This window comes from Anser brachyrhynchus (assembly GCF_964034855.1).
Source record: "Anser brachyrhynchus genome assembly, chromosome: 1".
In the NCBI taxonomy this organism is placed as follows: Eukaryota; Metazoa; Chordata; class Aves; order Anseriformes; family Anatidae; genus Anser; species Anser brachyrhynchus.
In genome coordinates, this window is record NC_137694.1 from 27,298,845 (window position 1) to 27,323,275 (window position 24,431).

General features: G+C 41.8%; 1 protein-coding gene across 1 annotated transcript; it reads right to left on the reverse strand.

Moving 5' to 3' along the window:
• Window positions 1-1,512: 1,512 nt before the first annotated feature.
• On the reverse strand, window positions 1,513-10,589 carry CAV2 (caveolin 2). The gene is made up of 3 exons (XM_080606974.1): window positions 10,327-10,589; window positions 10,051-10,238; window positions 1,513-3,025 (listed from the first exon to the last, which is right to left on the reverse strand). Exons 1-3 carry the CDS (start codon window positions 10,471-10,473, stop codon window positions 2,875-2,877), a joined length of 486 nt encoding a protein of 161 aa, XP_080463100.1. The 5' UTR covers window positions 10,474-10,589; the 3' UTR covers window positions 1,513-2,874.
• Window positions 10,590-24,431: the final 13,842 nt, after the last annotated feature.

Consider the following 24,431-nt stretch of genomic DNA (forward strand, 5'->3'; position numbering starts at 1 on the left):
TGAAGTCTACAGTAACAAAAGGCAGGTTGGAATTGGAACATCTCACACTTTTTTATTTACTTACCCTGACAACTCTACCATGATGATGGAAAGTTTACCTTCGCTAAGAGCAACAACATTTTCCCCATTCCATAGAGGGGAAGAGGACACAAAGTCCAAAGTAGATGGCCTGAATCAGGTGCAAATTTTCCTAGATTTGTAATAGGCAACGAGACTAAGTTTCTGGACTCTCCTATTTGCCTAAATTCTTATTTGTAAGTTGTTGTTAAGATATCAGTTGGTATCATTTGTTCACATTTCAAAAGAATTAGAAATGAACTTAAGGAACCGATCCCTGCACTTGAGAACATAATTGAGAGCCAGCGCCCATTCACTCCCTGCTGTCCACCAGTGCTGTAAACCATGGGCAGTATCAGCTGTGGAAGAGCTGGGTGAAGTGTGTCAGAAGTGACAAATCCATGGAATCCAGGGAGTGCTGGAGTCCAGAGCTGCCTGGGGCTGATTCACACCTAGCAGTAACAGCTAGAGAAACTGTGAAAAGAACCAATTAATGACAAATAGAAAGGCCCAAAACACAAGGAGTAAGAAATCATTCTACTTTATTCTCTGTGGTAGCTAGAGGCAGCTGACTTCAGTAAGCTACTGAAAAATGCATACACCCAGTAGTACATGACCTAAATTGCTACATTTTTCTCTAGGGAATGGCCCTAGTCTCAAGGTTGGATGCACACCTGAGTTCTCTCAGATCTCAAGATTTTAAAGGACTCCTTTTAGTCACAGGAACCAGTGCTGATTGATTTTTATTTTTTTTTTAAATTAATTCATCATGGGGATATTTTTTGTGAAAAAATATCTTTGTAAACATCGTTGGACTTTGTAAAAGAAAAAAAATATCAAAAGAATTCAAGCCTGGCCTGATTAATTTTTATTTCCAAAAGATGTGTTTCTGTTTTTAACAAAAGAAAGATCTTTTGAAGAGCACATCTGAAAAGAAAGCTAACTTCTTGCAGAAGATGGAACTCCAGAGAAGTTTCAGTGGGTACCAGTCATTAAGATCCAGTTTTTGAAAGCCATATGAATCCCTCTCCGTGACAAATGGAAAAGATGTTTTTAATGTACAAAGATGTTCTTAATGTACAAAAATATGCATCGTTAGTTAGCTTCTGTAGGCCAATGAGCAAGAAAAAGAAAATTCTGCAGTTCACTTGTAAATAAGGCATGTGCCCTTAAAAAGAACTAAGCATTTTTTGAATATAGCCAAAATTCTGCATCGAGAGACCTGCATCAGAGAAACATTCTGTCTGGGCTTAATTTGACACAAAGAGATACATCATTTTCTGATATAAATAAGTTAAAAACAGTTGACAATAGTGGAACTGTGTCGACACTCATCCACTTCTTTTCCCTATGTCACATTTTGGAAGAACTGCATAGTATTCTAAGCTGTTCAGCATTTTAAGAGCTTTTAAAAAGTTGAAAAAAAATGAAAAAATGAAGCTGAAAATAGGAAAATTTGATGTTTTATTATTTTATTATTTGTCTTGTTTGACAAGAAATCTGTGATGCTATTTTAGAAAATAAAATTCTATATCATACAAACATTTTGCAATTGCCGGAAAACAGCAGCATAAACCCTAGGCTAATGTAATTTTAATGTATCTCTGCATCTGTTCCGTTACTCTTGTTTACAAGCCCTATTAGGTGCAGACCGAAGAAAGGCTTTTTTTATGGGTTAGACTTTAGTAAATAAGCAACATGGGAAGTCATGTTAATAGATAAGGAGAATTAGACAAGGATACCGATTACACTTACTTGACATGTTTAACAGCTTGCCACCTAGTTAAAGTGCCAGCATAGTGTCTATCATTTAAAATATCACAATGTTCACACAGATAATACACAGAAATAGGCAGGGTTGCATTTACTACAGCCCATTTTTAATAAAAAACATTTCTCATAAACAGATATTTCCAACTCTTTTGCATAGTCATGTATGAAAAAACTTGTAATCTTTTCTTTTACACACAACTATGTATAATGGATATACTAGAATTGCACAGCAACACTTAAAAATCTGCATAATTTATAAATTGAAATTTTAGTTATCTAAAGTCATTTTTGCAGTGTCTTACTCTGGCTGCCTAATAAGTTTGTTAGAGTTCAAATACCATAGAAATAATAGTTAAGAGAAAGCTGATCAAGTGCCATTTACAAAGGTACAAAATATACAGCAAAGTTAACTTCTCATTAAATAAAATATACATATTAGTTGATGTTCCAAATCATTAGGTAACACCTTATTTTAAGGGATAAACTTACAGGGATCTTTTTCCCCAGTACAGGATAATTACACAACAGTTAATTTCTCTGAATGCTTATGCAATTAGTCACATTCATTTTAACTGTGGATAATAAAGGACTGAGTATATCATTCTGCGTAGTGAGGGCCAAAAATGTTCCCTGTTGGAATCGCAGTAAAGTCAATGTGAAACCCTTGGGACCATTTTCACCTGAAGTATCCCAGCCTACTAATTTACAAATTTATAGTAATAGCGCCAATCATTATCACTGTGGTGGCAATTAAACCTCCAAGAGAATTCTCCTGTAATCTAGCAATCAACGTACCATTAAAATAAAGTGTTGCCAACTTATTCCACATTTATTCTGCTGTTAAAATAGTGAGATATGAAAACTGCCTACTTAGTCTTAAATCGATTCCCTGAAAATAAATGAGTTTTAGAGTAATAGCATGTTCCCACTTAAACCAGCCATTGTCATCTTAACAGTTTGGAATGAATGGTAAGTGCTTGCATGTTACATTAGCGAAGAGGTATAACACCATCTACAATTACAGCAGCGTTGCATCCCCGATGTTTACTCTTGATCTAGGCGTATATTAACCATGGCAAAGCATCGGCCCACGCTATGAAAGAAAGGTTCAATGAAAACATCCGTCAGGCTCTTCCATATGGTTTGCACTGAAGGCAAGACCATGAGACAGGTTCTCACAAACGGCACCACAACCCTGTAAAAGAACAAATTGAAGATTTGTAAGATTACTGCCGATACAGCATGGGGAAATCGAGATAACAAAACTCAAGTGTGAGATCTTATGGAAAAGGAAGGTGATTTTATGACTCTAAATCCCTAAGCAATGTTATCTTAGACTCTCGCACTCATTCTGTGTAGATTTTGCTCTCTCACAGCCTCACACCTACCCATGCATAAGCACCACGACATATGTGCTCCTCTGGCTGGGCTCGTTTGTGTGCAACAGCTTGCTAGTCCTCATCATGTCTCTGCTTCTTAAATGGCAACACTGAGCTAATTTTTGGACATGCCTTTCACAGGGGTCAACTTTTGCTGTCTCTTCCTGCTGCTGGAAGGGATGGTGTATGTGACAGGCTGCAACCTCGCTGCCATCCCGCTGCGGGTGAAGGACAGGGATGTCCTTTAAGGAGTCGGGAGTGTGGGTCCTGGAGGCTTGACAGAAACCACACACTCCCCAGTTTGATTGACTGGGAACAGTGTTCTTTATGATCTGTTTGGTGCATTCTTTTGTCCCTTGCCTGATGTTTCTTCCGGCGTTTCTTTTCTCTGTCTCTCTCTCACACATACCATCATTCTATCTACCATTCATTCTACCATCATTCTACCATCACTGTTAGAAGCTGCTCCAATAAACAGAATCAGTAAAGTGATGTTCAGATACATTTAACTGCCATAGTAGGAGACGTGCCAAACTTCATATATATGGGATCTTGTTGATATCATGAAGCTTTTCACTTATGGGTGAGAAACTAAGGTAGAATGAGGTCAAAACTCCTGATCAGGGAAAAGATCTCTCTCTATTTTTTTTTTCTTTCCTTTTTTCCACTCAGGGTGCATACTTGAACGTTGTGTGCTTCCAGTCTGCTGAGCAGTAGTAATTACGCGTGTATGCTCTCCATATGCCCCAACTCCAAGGCAATGCCATGAGCGGTGCCTCGAGCTAAGCAGACTAACACCAGAGGCAAGGCAGGTGTGCACACATGGCTGGCTCACCAGGGCCAGCAGATGCGAGATACACGACCATGCTAGTGTAAGTTATTCTCCTTTTTAAATCACTTACTGGCCAAAACCCTTAGTCATTTCACTAAGCTTGATGGGTACAGACAAATCCAATGTATAAATAATTTATGTAATACCGAAGTGGTACTAGAACAAGGTTCTCAAAAATCTCCATGCTATATGTAACATGTATTTCCTACGTTAGGTAGAAGAAGATATAGATTCTTTCGATAAAGACAATAAACTCTTCTAGTTCACTGTTGCATTCAAAATTTAAGACCCCAGTCTTGCTTCCACATAATTCTGGTGCAGAACTGTCATTGACTTTGGATGGGATGAAAGAAATATTAGACGAAGTATTTAATTTTATCACAGGTCTGAAAAATATGTATTGTGTATTTCCAGTGAGTACTGTTCAGAATAACAGTGTAGAAAACAAACAAACAAAAAAGGTACGTTTTTAAAAAGTTAAAGTTTTTACCTAAAGTGTCAGAATTAAAAAATATATTTTCAATGTTTATCTAACTGGATTCTCAGCTTTTAACAACAGTGCAAGCCATATACTAGTATGTCTGTGCTGCACTCTAAACTAACCCGGATGGATTATAACAAGAATAGTTTTTCTAAAACCCTCTTTTTCTTGTCTCTGCTGAAACAGCTAGTAGTATACACATTATATAGAACTGTGAGAGTTACTGGAATACTGTACCCATAGTTTTATACTGAACCCTGTAAACCGTTTTATAATCATGTATAGTATCAGTGTATATAGGATAGATAATTTATAGAATATAAAATCAGGGCTTCACTTGTTAGCACACAGTTCATAAGCATCAGTAACGGAAAGGGAAAAAAATTGGTATTTCTCCAAGCAACATGGAGAAAACACCAGAAATGACTACTCAGCTTTTGTTGACTTCACCCCTTTCCCATTTCAGTTTAGTTTGTAAAGGCTGCGGCTTCTCTGCTGCCATCTAAATTTAATTTGGCCTGCATCTTTTTTTTTTTAAATCTAACTCATTTGCAGGGAAGCAGAAAAGTTTACGTTTCTATTGGATCCTCCATAAACTGGATCACACGAACCACAAACTAACCAAATACCACATTATGCAAAAGTTTCACAGAAGGATGCAGTGACGCATGAGAAGTTCATTAGGAAAGGCTGGAAAAGCAGTGATCATACTACCTGTAACTACTATAGAGATCATCTATGTAGCACTAGATATCAAAATTTTTCAATAATGTTAAACACGATAAATATGAACGTTTTGATAATGTTCTGTAATCTTTTTATACTTATTATCCAATTTTATGGTAAATGCATGCAAAAAACACCATAGGCTATCTCCATAGGAGGATATGTGAAACATGCTGGCAAACAAAACTAATTAATGTATGAAGCTTTCAATTTATAAATAAAAGTCAGTCTACTTAGTATTTTCTAACTTTTGTAATATTCATACGTGCCTATATATGTATCTATGTATATAAGTATGTATGTTGTTCCGTGGAGTGACCAAGCACAATTTAAAAATAAATAACCAAGTGCCATTAGAGGCTTTTTTTTGTGACCTATCATATAAACATTAACATATACAGCCTTTACTTACAATGTTGTAGATTTACTTTTGTGTACACTTCTACTCACAGACACAGTAACTACTTGAGTAATGTCTACCAGTGGAAGTAAAGTTGGTATATCCTAAGGATATTGACATTTACTGCAATTTTGGTACTACTAGTATAACCACATGGTAAAGCACTGGAAAGAAAAACAAACTTCTGCTGATATTGATATATATTCTGCTGATATATATCTGATTTGATATCTAAGCTGAAGCATAGCCTAGGTATTTCAACTACCTGTATGACCTGTCATTGAACTGTGCTATGTATATATATTTTAAAATACCCATCCTTTCACTAAGTAGGAGTCACCTCTTTTGGGAGCTGTTGACCTGAAACCAGCAGATCATCCTCCTTGTTCCACCCTATTCTTTTTTTTTCTTTTCTTTCTGTTCAAGGAATGACATCTACGATATTATACCCATCATCCTTTCTCACTTTTGCTCATTTTATTTTTTTTCCTGCTACTCCCTAATGAAACATTGTCAAGAACCAAGCACCTCTTCAAAATGGCAAAGAACAACTTAATTCTCATTTATAAGGGTATTTTCAATTTCTCAGGAGGCAGTTCAACTTTTCATAGAGCTGGGTAATGTGTTTGGAGTAGTCATTCACTATTAATTCAAATTCTTGCTTTAAAGTGAAGAATCACATCTTCTCCTGTGATGTCTTTCAAAATGGAATCCCAGACATGTCTTAATACTGTTTTTCAAATACTGTATCATCCAGTGGTTAAATTACCCAGCTCCCCAGGTTTGTGTGTGAACTACATCATGATTTTGAATTAAAAGCCTTGCATGGCACTACGATATAAGCAAGTATTGCGAACAGACTCCTAAGTATTGACTAGCAGTTTCAGAGCTTCTTGTAGAGCCCTATTAACCCTTGGGCTACTTATGAGTGCATTGTACATCCCAGGACCTAGGCAGACTGGTAAAGATAAAACTAAAAAGGAAGCAAGACAACATCTGCCTACTTCCTTTTCAGAAGACATGGGTATACAGCAGGACAACACCAGACCATAAGGCCACCTTCGTGGCACAGCTGAACTGTAGCTTTTGATTTCAGACAGGCAAGTAGGGATGAATTCAGGGTTGAATATGACAGTAAAAGTGATACAAGTGGGACCTATAGAGAATGAGGTAAGAGATGGTGCATGCCCTTATCTACTTTTCTGTGTGTATGCCCCTGGCACTGTGAATGGAAGCTCAAGCTAAGAGGAGCTGTGAATATCTACTACTCTAGCAGATGACAAGAGTACAAAGCTAAGTGAGTCCTTATGCTTTAAAGCCCATCTCAGAACCAAGACTTAGGTTATGGATTCTCAAATGATGCACTGATTCTCAGTATAAATAAATATGAGAACACTATTGAAACAAGACTACAAAAAATGTATGTGAAGTTCAAGTGCTAATTTTCAAGAGGTTGCAAATGTGTGGCTAGGAATGAGAATTAGTCCCTGATCTATCTTAAAGATCATGACTTTGCAAGGGCTGCCAGGAAAACCGGAGGTGTCCTGCTTATATTCAAAAATCAGTAACCTTAACAGCTTCTGACTAAGGCTGTATTTAAAACTTTGCTCAGACATTCACAGAAAGATGTTAAAAGTTGGTCTGACAACTTCTGAATGTATAGTCTATGCCAAGAATGACAGCCATCAGTAAAAGAAAAGCAATGCAGAGAAGTAGCCTTCCTTGAACTAGCTTGTACGTAGGTTACCAACCTGCTACCTATTGCAGTTTTGACCCATTACTATCTTTTACCAGGCAGTGTATATATGGAATCCAGCTCAAGTAGCCAGTTTGAGAACAGAACCATAGTATGCTCGTTTTTTATAGGTCACAATGAAAATTGCGGTGTATTATTACATATTTCTTCCTTGGTTTTCTTTCTGCTTTCTGTGATGTCTCATGTGCTTGCTTCCTTTTTTAGAGCTCTTTTTGCTGATGAAAGACAACATTTACTATCAGATATGGGGGTGCAACTCATGAAGTGTCCTTGATGCATAAGGAGCGCTGTCAGAATTTTGTGGGCTTTTGTTGTTGAAGCAGTTTCATATTTATCCTTGGGGAAAGGTTTCCCTGCAACTGATCAACGTCATCATCTCAATGGTTTGGATGCACAGAGGGAGGCACAGAGACTCTGATAAGCCCTCCTGCAGGCAGCCATGTGGGAGGGTGTGCTCAAAGCTTTCCCATGACGTTTCAACAGCTGAAGACAGATTTACAACAAAATTCCCTTCCCCTCACCCATAAAACAAGGAGTTACTATTTTTCCAGACCCATTGGGATTATGTGGAAGCCAATACCATGTATTTAGGGTCCCTATGGCCCGACCCTTTAATACCTCTGATACCTGTTGCTCCTGAACTACCCTCCCAAATGTAGAGACTTTGAAATCCTTAATCCCAAGATAGCTGGAATGCTGGGAGCTGCAGAAAAAGTTAACATAGGCTCAGTGTGTTCAACCTTTGTGTTGGAACAAACCCAGGCTGTGTCTGTGGGAAGACTAGACTGTGTTGGCTTTGTATTGTAGCATTGGGTGGGATCCAAGGGGGTACAGATAGCATTCCTGACCTATGCAATTTTTTTTCACACTCATTCAGTTGCAAGGAAGATCAAAACGAAAGATCACCTCCATATTGACAATGAATCTGGGGACAGAAAATTAGTTAGTGGGGAAACAGATGTGGTCACAGAAAGTCAAGGGCAACTTTTCAAAATTGAGTGCCACATTCAGTCAGTTCTATTTCAGATGCTCTGGGAATCCATAGTTCCTGACAGAGTCACTAGGGACTACTTGCATAAATAGAAATAGACCTCTGAGTCCTGGTTCAGTGAAACTCATGTCTGTGTATCCAGGCTGTGACATACAGATACAAGATCATTCGGAAGCACAAAACCTTATTAGTCTTAATAAATTGTGTATCAGTGAATTATTCCATAGATACTCCACTACTTAAAGCTGTTTGCCTACCATACCCTTTTGCAATCATGGTACAGTACAGCACAGTGACCAAAGGCAGATCTAAAAGTCTGGGCACGCTACACAATGTCCATAATGATTTGAGGACCAGAGAAGTAGCAGGTGGGTGGCTTTAAATTAGATCACAACTCCTTTGGATATTATACAAACTCTCCATGCTCCAAAATTTGAGTTAATGAGTCTTTGAAGTGGCTTATAACAACGTCATCAACCCAAACGTCCATTCCACTTCGGAAAAGGGAAATCTGCAACCAAAAGATTGCAATCAGAGGTTCATACATCCAATGTATTTATATTATTTTGAGTCTGATTTCCAGTTTCTGGATTGTATTTTGTTTCCTTACCAAAGAAAAACATGATTCCAGTACTAACCCAAGTCAAACGAGACTTTGGCCAAAACCTATGTATGTGGAATATCCTAGTCTGCAGGAGTGACATTGATAATCCACATTCATCCCTTCCTCTGGAGCCTGATGGATTCTCAATTCTCTTCTCAATGTCATTCTTTCCCCTGCCTTTCTTCCTTCTCCACAATCCTTTCTGGGTTCAAGACACTCTTCCCTGGTATTTTGCCAGTATTTTCTGTTTCAAGTACACCAGCTTTACTGGCTTGGAGAGCGACTGTATTCACCTGTGAACCTGGGCCATGATCAGAAGCAGCTTTCCTGAGCTCTGAATGGGTTCTGTGCTTTTTAAGTGATTTGGGGTACTGCACCTAGAGCTGGCCATGTACCAGATATAAGGCAGTTGACAGCAGACTTTGTGACAGTAGCAAAGAAAGCATAAGCTGGGCCCTCAAAACCTTTCTTCAAGCTGTGAGGAAAAGGGAAGAGGTAACCTTACTGAGAAGGTGTCAGGTGTAGGTAATACTTCTGCCCAGGTCTTTCACTTAAAGCACAGAATCACAGAATGGCTGAGGTTGGAAGGGACCTCTGAAGATCGTGTAGTCCAACCCCTCTGCCGAGCAGGGTCACCTAGAGCACGTTGCACAGGATGGCATCCAGGAGGGTTTTGAATATCTCCAGAGGAGACTCCACAACTTTTCTGGGCAACCTGTCCCAGTGCAAAGGGGCACAGCAAAGAAGTGCCCCCTCATATTCAGCTGAAACTTTCTGTGCTTCAGCTTCTGCCTGTTGCCTCATCCTCCACACGTTTTAACAATTTCTGTACTCCGGTTTACAAAAACAAGCGGCCATTACTATAACTAGAGCCAGCCGAGGTGCTATAGAAACGGTGAAACAGGCTCTCAGCCCCAAAGAGCTTACACAGAAAGGCGTGGGGCGGAATCACCGCGAAAGCAGCGTTTTCACTTCCCTCCCTTGCAATATAAAGCGGGCGGCGCGGGTTGACCTGGCCGCCGTTTGCCGAGGCGGAGCGGGGCGCACTCACCAGACGTGCAGGCAGCTGAGCACCGCGAACACGATCCCGGCCACCAGGGCCAGCGGCACGGCGAGCAGCAGGCTCAGGAGCTTGTAGAGCACGTACTTGCTGAGCTCGAAGAGAGCGTGGCTGCAGATCCAGACCTTGTCGAAGGAGTGGGTCAGCTCGGGCTCGGCGATCACGTCCTCGAAGCCCAGCTGGAAGAAGAAGCGGCGCCGTCAGCCGCTGCCCCCGCTCCGCTCCCTGCCCCCGCCCCAGCCCCAGCCCCAGCCCGCCCCGACCCACCTGCAGGTGGGCGTTGAGCCCGTGGGGGTCCCGGTCCTGCTCGTCCTCCGCGTACTTCTCCGCCTCGGACAGCGCGGGGCCGCCCGGCGGGAAGTTGTCGTCGTCCATGAAGATGCGGGTGTCCGCCTTCTCCGTCTCCAGCCCCATGGCGCTGCTGCCCGGCCCGGCCCGGCCCTACCCTGTCCGGCCCCGGCCGCCGCGGCTCCGGCGGGCTGGGGCGGAGCGGGAGCGCCGGGCCCCGCCCTGCCGAGCCCCGCTCCGAGGCCCCGGGCCGGGGAGGAGGCCCCGGGCTGAGGCCGCCCCTGCCGCGGGGCGGGCGGCACCGGGCGGCTGCTGGGGGCCGGGGCTTCGCTTTGGGCGCAGGCCCCGCGCTGCCCTCACGGGGGTCTCGGTCGGCCCCGGCCGGGTTTTGGGATCTGCTGCCCTCCTGCCAGCCGCGGGGGGAAGGCAGGAGGAGCGAAGGTGTCAGGCCGGTGCCCTCCGCGGCTCCCCTGCCCGGCCGATCCTGCTCAAACCGCCGGGTGGTTGCCGCAATAAAATTGTCCATCCGTCAGTACAAGCTGTTACCGTGTCCTCCCTGGGCTTTAGCTGCAGCCCGTGCAATTTATTTCCTCTATTTTATTTGAGAACGTGGTTTAAGCCTGAGAGTGCTTGATATAAAAGTGAGTAAATGGCTCTAATGACAGCTAGCGCAGTCTGATAACACTGATCTGCGCTGAGAGCTGATGCACCGTCAGTTGCCCATTACTGCTGCATCCAACAGCCATAGAATCACTAAGGTTGGAAAAGACCTCCAAGATCATCTGGTCCAACCATCTCCCTACTACCAATGTCACCCACTAAACCATGTCTCATAAGCGCCAGGTCCAACCTTTCCTTGAATACCCCCAGGGATGGTGACACCGCCAACTCCCTGGGCAACCCGCCACAATGCCTGAGTGCTCTTTCTGAGAAGAGATGTCTCCTAATTTCCATGATCTCTCCCAGAAAGAGAAGTAATATTGCTGATCAATGTTCCAGGCTTGTTGAATTTGAAAGAAGCTGGCACTAATAATTTTCTTTACTTTTCACCAATGTGTTAAATTAAGAACAACCTTAAGCTTAGTGAAGCTCACAGGAAAGTGATATAAAAATAACTGTCCAAGTTTTGGGTAGGAAATCACCTAATACAATGCTCTGGACCATACTGCATTGTTCTTGACCGGATAACTTCTGCAGAAAAGCTTTGCATCTCTGCGTAGCTCATGTTGATGCTTTTTTCTTCCTTGCTAACAAGTTTAGTGATACTGGTGTCACGTAAATGGTTTAGATCCAACAGTGTAGCTGAGGCTCATTAACCATAAAGGCTCACAAATAGCAGCTTACAATAGCTTCAAATGCAAGCAAAGAAACAACGTGATGACTTGGGACATACTTCTGAGCTGCATTTCTACCGTCACACCCAATTCATCTTTTTTTTTGAGTAGGATGAACAAAAAGGCCAATTGTCTGGGTTGAGGTTCAAACCCACTCCTCAGGATGCTTCTGTCCAGCAATTATTATTATTTTTTTTAACCTCTAGGTATGGGGAGCTGCTGCTCCAGCAGTGAGTGCAGCCTGAAGGCATTCAGTGGGCTCCTGGTGGCTGCTTGGGTCGGACACAGAAATTTGGGTTTGGTGCTGCTGAAAATTAATTTAGGGACTACCCGTGCAAGATGCCAAACTAGCCCTTTGGCTACTGAAGTCAGACCGTTCTGGTTTATGTCAACTACTTTTTACCTTCCCTCTCACTGGACACATGGATTGGGGTGTGGTGCTGCTCCTGAACAGATCTACCCACTTCCCAGCCACTCGTCCTGCATCTCACTCCACCAGCCAGCTGGAACGTCGAGCCTGTGGCTCCCTGCGCTGAGATCCAAGTTTGCTAAAAGCAAGGGGGTGGCTCTCCTTGCAAGATCGCACAAGGCACAGCCCCTCACTGGAGAGTGGTCTTGGAGTATCAGCCCTATTTATAAAAACAAGACTAGTACTTTTTTGTTAATGTCCATGTGGTTTTGAAAGCTGTTATTTTAATAGCCTATAAAGCATGTCTGTCAAGACAGCTCTGTGGAAAATGAAGAATTTTCCTTTATAATCTCTGAGGATTGGAGGATTTGAAACAAAGTAGTGATGCAATTGATCCTGAAAGAATAATATTTTTTCATGAAAAGCCTGTTTAAAAGCAATAAAAAGTTCAAGGCTGTAGACGACTTGGGATGTTGTTTATTGAGAACCCTTTAAAACATGCTGTTTTCAATAACTGGCAGTTATTTTGGAAATGATTTGTATATGAATTATCAAATGAGGTTGACTGCAAAGCCCAAGCAGTGTCAAGTTCTGATCCCTGGCTTCTCTGGCAAACGTACAGAAAACAGAGAGGCATATGCAACGTCCAGTAAGGGTGGTTTTTCCAAGTCTCCCCCCTAGTCTGCTAGCTCTCCCCAGGGCTGCCAGGCTCAGCTCTCTGCCAGCATGGCTGGACAGTAGGGTTTGAAGGACAAAAATAAGGGTACAGGGCAATGACTGCAAACAGGGTGGAAGTCGGTCCCTGGCTATCTTCTCCAGTCTTACATAATGCTCTGCAACGTCATTTGGACAGATGTTTATATGTATTCCTCAATCTCTGTGTAGATAACAACCAGATAATTATGTGATGTCAAATCTACGTGTGTGTGTTTTCCATACTTTGGAAAGTACACATGCACCAGGTGTAGTTCTTCAAGGTGCTTGAAGATACCATCAGATATTGAGGAAATAAAATGTTCCTGCATTCTCTAAACATTGCACATTTTGTTGCTCTGCTTTTTGACAAGAAAGAGAAATTATTCTTTGTTACAACTTCTTTGTATTCTTCTATGAATAGTCTCTAGGAATTTATTGCATTATAGTCTGCATAAATGCTGAGTAACAAATATTCTCTCAAGGAGTTCGTAATCAAAAACAGGTGCAGGTGTAAAGATGCATTCTAGGAAACAAGCAAGGATGATTCAGGATCCGTACTTTTATTACTGTGTTCTTATACACATCCTTTAAAAGGGAGTTTTAAGAACTGGCTTGGAGAAGGGTTGAGAAGAAGCATCACGAATGTTCATGTTTCATTCCTGTAAGGCATGAAATGCAGTGAAAGGGGAAACATTGCAGCTCGCACGCACATTTTTGGAAGATAAAGTTCTCAGCAAAAAAAATAATTCATATTTGTCAGTGGCAAAGAATGGGTTAAGCTGGTTACATTTAGCCTCTAACCAATGTGTAATTTTATTGCAAAATGTCAAGTCAGTTCAACCTTTGTTTTATAAGGATGTTCCTGTTTAAACTTTGAGCATTACTTTGATTATTGTAGTGTTTTATATACAAATAGAGACTATCTTTCCTGAACATGGCAAGGATGTCATTTATATGGCTTTTGGCAAAAGCTTGAACAATTATACTTTGCATTTGAGAAAGCTCTCCAGTCTTTGCAACAAGACCCTGAATAATGTCCAGTTGGGTCTCATCTATTCTGTTTGGCTTGTCTGAGTTCAGTTCTCAGGTTATTTTTTGCCTTTTTCCCCTTTCTTTTCCCTTTTAAAAATATTTCTAACCTGATCTAAAGTGATCACGTCATGTTTATCATATTAATAGCACGTTGCGTTTTCAGAGATAAAGGGCAAGGAATTGTATTAATTTCTCTTGTCATCTCATTGGACTTGTAACAGATGTGTTTCTCAAGTAAATTATTTTCTTTTCCAGTTCTGTAGTGAAAATCTGAAGGATTTCAGAGTAGCCATGAGAAGAGTCTTTTTTATCCTCACATCTTTATGACATGTCTGGGGAATTTTAGTCACTGCTGCTTCACAGATGGACTGGTGGGACACAAAATGTCATATGGGCTCTGAGAATTTGGGAGCGGTACAAGTAAGGTGTGAAAGAGTGGCTGCAGCCCTCCCCCGACCACACAGGGAGGGCAGAAGGGAGAAGGAGCTGCAAAGATGAGATTTCTAGAAATGAACCAGGCAGTATGAATGGGGAGGGTACAACCCTTTTCCCCAATTTTCTTTTTGATAAACGCATGCATAAAGCCATATGAAGGAAGCTGGTGCCGTGAACTGAGGACTTTGTGTGGCATTCAGGGATATGCAAGATGAGTTAAAATGAAGCAAAACATGAAGGATCTTGGAGATCAAAGATACGGATTAGAATCTAGATTTTTTGTTTGTTTGTTTCAGAGTGGGTAGATTCAATATTCAAACTTGATATACATGGAGAGGTCTAAGCTGAAAACTATCACCTTGTCTTGATTTAGCTGTATCTGTATATACAAAAATTACTTGTTTGAAGTTAATAGGGAAAGCTAATGGGAAACTTTTGCCAGAAGTATTTTACCAGCATACGTATGGCAATTTGTCACCACTGAGCCACTGACTCTTGACTAGTTGCATGAAAAAGCATAAGTAAGTCCTGCCTCTGTATAGATAATCTCTTACTCTCAGTTGCTTTTCTTGTAGCTTTCTGTCCCGTGGAGTGTAAATTTCACTGTTTTCAGTGATCAATCAATGTAAATAAATGGAAGCCACAGCTAAATATTTATATTTATTTTGCCAAATTATATCCAACTCTGCTGAATTTAAGCCAAAAGCTTCTGTGAAGTCTGTCAGGGTGAAAGCTGCTTACAGAGTAGTCATGATGTGATAAATGTGTTCAGGTCAAAAACTGGCCGCAGAAATGGTTTTAGGATTTTCTGGATCTCTTTCAGCCAAGCTAGGCTAGGGGTAATAGAGATGTTTATAATAGCTTTCAGCATAGCCTCTGATTTCTAATATGAGAAAGAAAGAAAGAAAGTACTCCCATGAGGTCTCCTGAGTTACTGTTTTGATGATTTAACAGTAAGTTCTCAAATCATCTCTAGTGTAGGGCTGAGACAATTTGCTACTTAAATCCAACAGTGGGAAATCAGTTCCTTGTGAGCAGATGGAGTGCATGGGGAATAGCAGAGAGGCTGGGCTGAAGCATTTTTTGCTTGTTTCTTTTTTCTGTTCTCCAATCAGTAGAACTCTGGAAATGCTTTCATTGTGTTTCCGTAATTTGTACGCATCTGCTTCCCTCCTTCCTTTCTTTCTTCCTTTCTTTCTTCCTTTCTTTTTCTTTTTCTTTTTCTTTTTCTTTTTCTTTTTCTTTTTCTTTTTCTTTTTCTTTTTCTTTTTCTTTTTCTTTTTCTTTTTCTTTTTCTTTTTCTTTTTCTTTTTCTTTTTTTTTCTTTTTCTTTTTCTTTTTCTTTTTCTTTTTCTTTTTCTTTTTCTTTTTCTTTTTCTTTTTCTTTTTCTTTTTCTTTTTCTTTTTCTTTTTCTTTTTCTTTTTCTTTTTCTTTTTCTTTTTCTTTTTCTTTTTCTTTTTCTTTTTCTTTTTCTTTTTCTTTTTCTTTTTCTTTTTCTTTTTCTTTTTCTTTCTTTTCTTTCTTTTCTTTCTTCCTTCCTTCCTTCCTTCCTTCCTTCCTTCCTTCCTTCCTTCCTTCCTTCCTTCCTTCCTTCCTTCCTTCCTTCCTTCCTTCCTTCCTTCCTCCCTCCCTCCCTCCCTCCCTCCCTCCCCTCCCCTCCCCTCCCCTCCCCTCCCCTCCCCTCCCCTCCCCTCCCCTCCCCTCCCCTCCCCTCCCCTCCCCTCCCCTCCCCTTCCCTTCCCTTCCCTTCCCTTCCCTTCCCTTCCCTTCCCTTCCCTTCCCTTCCCTTCCCTTCCCTTCCCTTCCCTTCCCTTCCCTTCCCTTCCCTTCCCTTCCCTTCCCTTCCCTTCCCTTCCCTTCCCTTCCCTTCCCTTCCCTTCCCTTCCCTTCCCTTCCCTTCCCTTCCCTTCCCTTCCCTTCCCTTCCCTTCCCTTCCCTTCCCTTCCCTTCCCTTCCCTTCCCTTCCCTTCCCTGTCCGCTCCTCTCCGCTCCTTCCAGTATTTGCTTGTCACTGCATTTTGTAGGTCTCAGCAGAGCTCTAATTAACATGTTAGCATATGCTACAGTGGGACCCAGATTTGAACAGTGAAAACAATGGTGATCTAATGAGAGAGGTCCCAAGCTGGGCTATCTGGGGGCTGACTACACGTGTGATACGTACGTTAAGGTTTATAGTAGCACAGGGACTGTTATAATGCACTTTTTTTTCTGTGTGCTTGAGTATGTTGAAGATTATAAGGAACTGTGTGGGCTGCTAAGAAAGTATTTAAGACAGGTTCCTGCTAAGTGGGCCAGCTACATGTTGTAAAAGGTTGGGGCAGGAATGTAGGGTATGGAAAGCTGCTCAGCTCTGGCTGGCGGCTCCTGGTGCCTGTTGGTGCTCCAAGCCTGCCCCAGCTGGGGAAGAAAAACATCTCGTTCGGCCTTATAGCATGATCTTCAAACAGCTACTGCTGTTCAGCTGACCGGTGGTGGCTTGTTAAAATGTGGAAACCCAAGTGTTTATGGCTGTTTATTCATATAAGCAGAGCAAAGAAAGGCATTAACGTTTCATGTAGCGTGAAACCAGAACCCGAACGCTGATCAAACCTTCAGAGCTTGCGCTGTGGGCCCGCTAAGGTAAAAAAGGAAAAGGGTTACGGTGGAGGAGATATGCAAACAGCCCTGCTGGTGGTGTGATCCGCAGGAAGGACCAGACAAGGAGGTCTGTGTGAGCACCCAACAGTCAAACCGCAGGTTCTGTCGGAAAATCATTATAAAAGCAGTAGCTGTGCTTGGCCGCCATCCGTTGCAAATATTCAGGGCTTAGCTCTCTGTGATGGAGAGCCCTGCTTTTTAGCCTGCGCTACACCTCGTCTGCTGGAGATTGCTAAATGCTCGGGTTTAGTAGGGCTCTTTTAATGGTTGTTTTATATTTTTGTCAATGGAGTGTTGCTTCACAGGGCACTAATGTCCAAATGATTACTGGGAGTTGCCAAGTGGCAGGCAGGCATGGGTGGAGAGCTCTTAAAGAGTGAAAATCAAACTCTTCACCTTCTCAGTAGCTGCCACAAGTGTAGGTGCTTTGGACTTAAAAAAACAGCGTGATAATTTTTCTGAAGATGCAGATTCTTATCCGTTCAGCAGCTGGATCAAATACATCTCAGAGCAGTTTATGAAAGCTGTCCAGCTGGAATCTGACTTTAAATGTGACAATCACTTGATTTAGACTAGCATGGTTTAATTTGCATTTCTAAACCACACTTCAGCCATTTACTGCTACTAAGTTTTCCAGATGATTCCTGCAACTTACTATTTTACAACTCCCTATGATGAAAGCTCTTTGGTCTTTTCACAGGTTTCTGCTCTTTTCATACTTTGGATATGGAAGGGAAATACTGAGCATGTTATGCTTGAATTAGGTCATTCTCTTCTGCAGTTCTAGTGCCTTTACAAAAATACTTACGATCTGATAAACTACTTATCCTAAGAACGCATTTTTGGTCTGTTTGCAATATGTTGATGAGCCAGAAAGTCTCCAAGGAATTTAGGACATTCTCAGCAATAAATTAATCCAACCCTGGAGAAACAACAAAACCATTTTTTTCTAAAATATAGAAAAAAAAATCCATTCCTATTCATCATATAGGTTTTGAATGGCTAATTCTAAATAAATAATTCAGAAATAAATATAGGTTGGCTGTGTACAGTGATGAGTTTTTCCTTTCCAAGGCATTAGCCATTCTTACACTCGGAGTTCCTAAGGGACTGACTTTTACTTGCACAAGGAGTGTTTCACAAACAGCTTGTTGTGTGTGGCTTTTTGAATCTTGACTTCTTTAGGTAAATTAGTCATTAAGTAATTTTCAAGGTAAAAACTTCCTTTGTCAAAATGGATGCTGCTTTGTGGAAAGGAGAATTTGCAGGACTCTTTTTAAAAGGTCATGCAATTTAGAAATTTCTGCTTTGAAGACTGCACTGAAATGAAAGACTGGGAGCAAATGGAAGGCAATCCGTTTATTATCCATTTGGTTAACATTTGTTGACCATGTGAGCGATTCGTATTTCTGCTATTTACTTTGAGTTAAGTAAGTGTAGGTGTTCCCATTCCTGAAGGCACACCTGGGTTACATGTCTTCTCTCGTAAGGATTCTCTGATCTCGTTTGGATTGCCCCTGCTGCGTTCATACATGTGTGCAACCACCGCACATGTGTATTTGATATATATGCCGATACATTATATGGACGAATATATGCCTATTATAATGTTTTGCTCTGTCCAGCTTATCCAGAGGAAGGAGATAGGAGCAGATAGAAAGCAAAGTTACTTCCCATACAGGATGCACATGATAAACAGTCAAAGTCTAGCAAACTTTGATTCCTCTTCAGTTGGCTGCTTCTTTTTCCCCTCCAGGCTGCTCCCTTCCAATTCTACGTGCTTTTTCTCTTTCTGTCTTTCAAATAGCTCTCTATTGAATCCAGACGGAATAAGGAAACTCATACCTAAATGAGTCAGCAGTACCCAGTGGGTTCAACAAATCCTGGAAAAAATTGTATGTATGTGATGCTTGCATCTTAAAATTTCCTTTGGTGTTCGTGCTTGTGGCAGCAGTGGTAGGAGTCATAGCAGAGAACAGTGACTAGGGTAGGGATCAGTCTGTTCAGCTTGTTCTCCAAAATTGTTTTGACCAGAGCTGGATGGTCCTTGAATAGAATGCCAGCTGTGTAGTCCTAATAGCATTGTGGAGAAGAGCAAGTAAGAACAGGAATAAGAACATTTTAGGAGACCTGCTGCAGACTGGTTTGGGGGAAGAAATCATTGTTAGTCCTCCATTAATCTTTATAAATCATGTTCCATGCTTGGGAGACTTCTCAGTCTATTTTGGATGTCCACAATACTTTTTTTTTTTTAATTTTCTTATTTAGTTACTATTGCTCTTTGCCCTTCCTCTTTTGCCATAAAAGTCCCTTGCTTTTTGTATTTGTGCCTTTCAAACTGTACATCGCTCTATCTTTTTACTTGTCACAGTGCCAAGGTCTTTAGAATCCAGTTCTATTTTAATCGCTCACTATGTATCTGCCTCTCCAGCTCTCTGGTCATTTTTGCTGTTTTCTGGACCCTTTCCATTTTCTCTCTCGGTCTTTCTGATAGTCAGACAGCTATAACTGCACGTAAAATTCCTGGCAGGCACACAGAGAGTAAGGTCATGTAGAGATAGTTTTTCACCTCCTTTCTCTTTGACATGATGCATTTGTGAAAACAGCTCAAAACTGTTTTGTTTTGTAGCCATATTACATTGCAAACAATGCATTTAGCTGTTCTGTGTGCTATTACTATGGGCTCTCTCATGCATTATAGCTTTAAGATTAATCAGAATAAATGCTTGGCCTCAGCTGCTCCTGTTTATGCCAGCTGAAGGTCTGCCTGTTTTATTTTCTGTTTCCAGTTTATAGCCGAACATTTTCTTTTCTTGTGTGTTCATGTTCCTTCATTGATGCTATTTATCACTTTTCCGTGCCTTTCTTTTCCTCTTTGACAAAGAATATATAGGATCTATAAGGATCCCCATCCTCCAGCGAGAAACCTGTTAGCCCTGGAGCCGAAATAAATCAGAGCTGCAGCGTTTCCAGCTGAACCTCTGGGAATAAGGGCAGAACGAGATGTGGATGTCAGAGTGCCGGGTGGCTGTATCCAGGCTATATATGGTAAAACAGCCCAGGCAACGCTCCGAATTCTAGGCCACTCCAGAGACCTACCCCCATCTCGCCCTTTGAGGCAGTTTTCCCTCGACCTGAGCTCTGGTTCCTTAAAAATCCAGCTCAGGCTGGGCGAGGCGATGCTCGGGGAAGGTTCCCGGGGCCCGTCCAAGGAAGCAGCTGGGAAGCATCTGCTCTGCCGCGTCCCCAAAATGCAGGGGCAATGAGGGGGCATGTGCATCTACACGTTGTTTGCATGTTGATGACTAACTAGAACATGTGCTGGGCACTCTGAAACTTTAATATCAAGTTTGTTAGACAATATTAACATATTATACTGAGAGCATGGCAAGCCCGAGGCATTTCTTCGATTATGACTCATTCTGTTTTCCATTTCAGCAGCTCCAGGTTTATTTTGGTGCCTTAACCAAGCATTTTAGATTTGTTTAACCCTTTTCATTGTAGGCTTTCTACTTCAGTTCATATTTGTTAGAAAAAGGGAAGCAAAAGACTGGAAGAACACAGCCTTTGAGGACTCAGTGTAAGTGGGAGGGTCCCAGTGTGGTCATCTGGATGCTGAAAGCTGATAGACTTGGATTTTGTTTTTCTCTGTATATAATGCCTGGCAACACATCTGAGCGTTCGTTCTATATTGTCTCTATCTGTGTGACTCATTACTGTTTCATTATGTGGGAATGAAATGGTGCAGTTTTGTCAGGCTCATGTTTATTAATCCTGGGAAACATATCAGGGAACCCCTTTGCCTCTTTATGTGCCCGGTGTGCCATTTAAAAACCTGTTAGTGTATACTGCACAATACGATGTGCATAACTTCCAGCTATATCATGAAAATTCAGAACATTTTGGCAAACTCTCTTTTCTCTTGGATTCATTTTACAGTTCACATCCTGGTGGCATAGTATGAGTGCCCAAATTCTAAGAAAATATATTAAATCTTTTTAGTCATTTTGTTTGCCACCATTGGCATAGCCTTTATGTCTCGATCTGATCTGTAATAAGACCAAGTACTGTTCAGCGTGCTGGTAGGTAGACCCAAGGAATGTGCAAGATGTTTTACATATACTCTGTCCATTGTGTGTGATAAGAGGGATGCAACACACATCTTCACCATTCTAGATTTCACTGTATCTGAAGATAATCACACTGCTAGGAAGCAGGTGACTGGTTTCCCCATTGTGTCATTGCCTGTGATGATCTTTGTTAATTTCTTGGAGGAAAGCTCAGGTGCAAGGGGACACAGAAGAGTCCATTGCTTTCCACAGTGAGAGCACAGGAAGATGCACAAACCTGCCCAGAACTTCTTTCCAACAGAAGTGGCAGTACCTGATTTAGGGCCTGGCATTCTGTAGATTAAAGCAGAATGTATTTCACTAAAAATGTTCAGTTTGCCCGGGAACACTGCCTTCTAGAGGCTGGCTAGCAGGCATCTCTAAAAATAAATGAGAATGCAATTGCAGCACAAGGGCAGCGCAGCCTAACCTGCCCTCTAAAGGTGTCGGAATTAAAAAAGGCACAGCATCGCCTGTCATAGATAGGGTAGAGATTATTCTGATATTTTTAAAGATGCCGTTTTAAGACAGGCCTGTAACCAAACATATTTTCTTTCTGTTTTGTTCTATTCAGAGAAATTGTTTCCAGACCACTGTGACATGAAAGAGCATGTATTTACAGAGTACAGCAGAGTGTCTCTGACAGAACATAGCTGAAGGCGATGTGATCTGGAGCAAGATGCCTCATAAATTCCACCCCATCTCATGACCCATCCATCAGAGGTGTTTTTGTTCAGGCACTGCTCACAAAACAGCTACCATCATGTAGGCAAGATTAACAACAGACAATGTGAGCATCTACCCAGAGCCCAAAAAGGAGTGGGTGGAGAGCAAAAATCTAAAGGAAATTTGGGAAGAACACTGAAGCCTGCCTTGATTAACAGAAGCACATCTTTGTAATTAGCATGGTCTCAGCAGCCCAAGTTTTCTGCTGCTTGCTAGGCGCTCCTTAAAAGCCAGTTGGGCAGCTGGTGAAGCTGGCCAAACATCCCCATGTTTGCAGAGAAGTGCCGCATGCCTCTTCCATGAGCAATGTTTGAAGGTGCTGCAAAGTCATTTTTCCCGTAACATCCTCAAGCGATGAGTAAGGACTGAAGAATCAGGAGTGCTGGCTGTCCCCTCCTGCCGCCCATCAGCTCTCATCTGCCCTGGCAGCGTGTGTGCCCTGGGTGTGCATGGCCGCTCAGTGTCCCGGCTGTGGGAAAGGGGGTAAGCAGCACAACTCAACTCAAGTCAGGAAAAAAGAGGTGAAAATAAAAGGCAGGGCAGGCAGAAAGGCTGGTATCAAGGCAGCGCTGTCTTTTCCCTTTGGACATTACCCAAATTTCCGTTAAGAAGCTGTCTAGCGGGAGGATCTTACCTGTGTTTTTATCTCAGCACGCCTGGCGGAGAGAAGGGGCTTGACCTTTGGAGTCCCTGTACAGCTCAGCCAAATGCTCCGTGTCAGCTCAAGGGGAGGGAAATTGAAGAGAGATTCAGCACAAAGAAAGTGCTTTTGATCTGGGGCTGCCCTTTTGCAGGTGTACAGCAGGGTGGCTCCAGCTTTTGGGCACCCAGGGAATGGAGGGTTTGAAAGGCTGAGAGCACCTTCCCCTGTTGCTCGCTATGTGAGGTGGAATTATTCATCTGATTCCTGTGTGGGGAGAGTATGAAAGATACTGAAGTAGAAATATGTATGGTAACAACTCCCTGTAGAATAAGAAATTTGTGGTTTATTAGTTGTATAGTGCAGGAATTGAGGTTAACTACCAAAACAACATTTGTTGCTCTATGGTCAGAGCTTGACAGTGAAAATATGCTGTTAAATTATGGTTTTAAAGCCTCTTCTATTCAGACAAAGTTTCAAAGGCGAGCTCTGCCAGCATGTCAGTTAGCATCATTGAAGACCTGTCCTGTGCAGCACCTCTCTGCAGTCTGCACGGAGAAGAACTGGGGACGCACATACTGCAGGGAGAAGAACTGGGGACGCACATACTGCAGCTCAAGCAGAAACTGGAGCTGAATTGCTTGCTGGACACAAGGCAGCAGTAATGTCTCCAGTGTTACAAGGAAAACCAGTACCTAAAGTCAGATTTTCACCAGTAAAACGAAGGAGAAATAACATCAACATCTGCATTAAAATGTGCTCAAGTGTGTTGCGAGATGAACTTTGGACTTAGTGATCTATCGCAGTCCATTTCCCTAGTTTCCAACCACTCACACTGCTCAGGGATTCAGGGGGTTTTGGAAGAGCCCTGGGAGCAGGTCGGGTTTGATAACACCGTATAACATGTAAACAGATGGCTGGTTAAGTTTTTTGTTCCATTCACTGTCTCGAAATTACAGACACAGGACTCAGCCCACCATGTACCAGCACGTGCTGGCCAGCATAATAGTAGCTCCCTTATGCCTCCAGCAATGCACAGTATCCTTTTTTTATGACAGGCAGATAATTATTTTGGGAAGACCAAAGGATCAAGTCTAACAATTTATGACCAGATAAGAGATACATAAATATTACTTGATCAGAGCTGGCCGAATGCCAACCTGCAGCACAGTTATTATTAATCTGAGTTAACTCCAGGGACTTAACGTAAAGGTTCATCCACTGCCAGTAAAACAAAGAGTGGCAGCCTCAGACGTGGCTTCTGTGGTTCCCAGTTCCTCTGCACCCATTTAAAGACTACTCTTATTTTTTACCAGTGGGGTTGCAGTTTCATTTTGTGGAGTGTTAAAGTGTTTGTAATCTTTTTTCATGTGGTTCTGTGGCACTATCCACATCTAAAGTTTGTTTTATGTGAAGTTTGATAGACTGGCTGTATGCATAAGCTTCTTGCATGTTGTTTCAGTGTTAAATATGGATGATTTTATTTTTATTTTTTTACTTTTGCTGAGCCATTTTTGCTGAAAAATTGGCTTCTTATATACTTTTGACAGAACTAGATATTTTTTACATTTTCAGTGAGGTGGAAACAATTAGATCATTTGTATTGTGTGCCAGTCAAAACCACAATATCCTCCTGCTTCCCCACGTTGGGTTGTTAGGGCACTTCCCTGTGATTTGCAGGCTTTAATTTCCAGCCTCCTGAGGCTGAAAAAGCCAAGAACTTGGAGCCCAAAGCTTATTTATAGAGTGATTCTGCTAACCACAGAGATATAGTGCAAAGGTAGACAGCACCACAGATCGTTTCGGTCTTAAAGCTATTAATGTATGCTGCCTGCAAGGATATCTACTGTGTAAATTGCAGATATTTTAGCTGAAGATCCATCAGCTCAACTCAACTAGAAAAGAATTCTTCTTTTGGGTGAGAATTAATGAGTAGGAGAAGCCAGATACCGATACTACTCTGATAATATAATGCATTACTTCCACTTGGAGCGACAACTTTCTGTATCATATGCTGCTGTTATTTCCAGCTAAATCATTTAGTGGGGGGTTTGTTTAGGCTGTA

What these genes read in the sequence shown, in the direction of transcription:
- CAV2 (XM_080606974.1), bottom strand. Translation starts at nt 10,473, where the DNA reads ATGGGGCTGGAGACGGAGAAGGCGGACACCCGCATCTTCATGGACGAC. An exon ending in GGCTCAACGCCCACCTGCAG is followed by an intron (nt 10,239 to 10,326) that starts GTGGGTCGGGGC and finishes TTCTTCTTCCAG; the next exon opens with CTGGGCTTCGAGGACGTGAT. An exon ending in CTCAGCTGCCTGCACGTCTG is followed by an intron (nt 3,026 to 10,050) that starts GTGAGTGCGCCC and finishes GTTCTTTTACAG; the next exon opens with GGTTGTGGTGCCGTTTGTGA.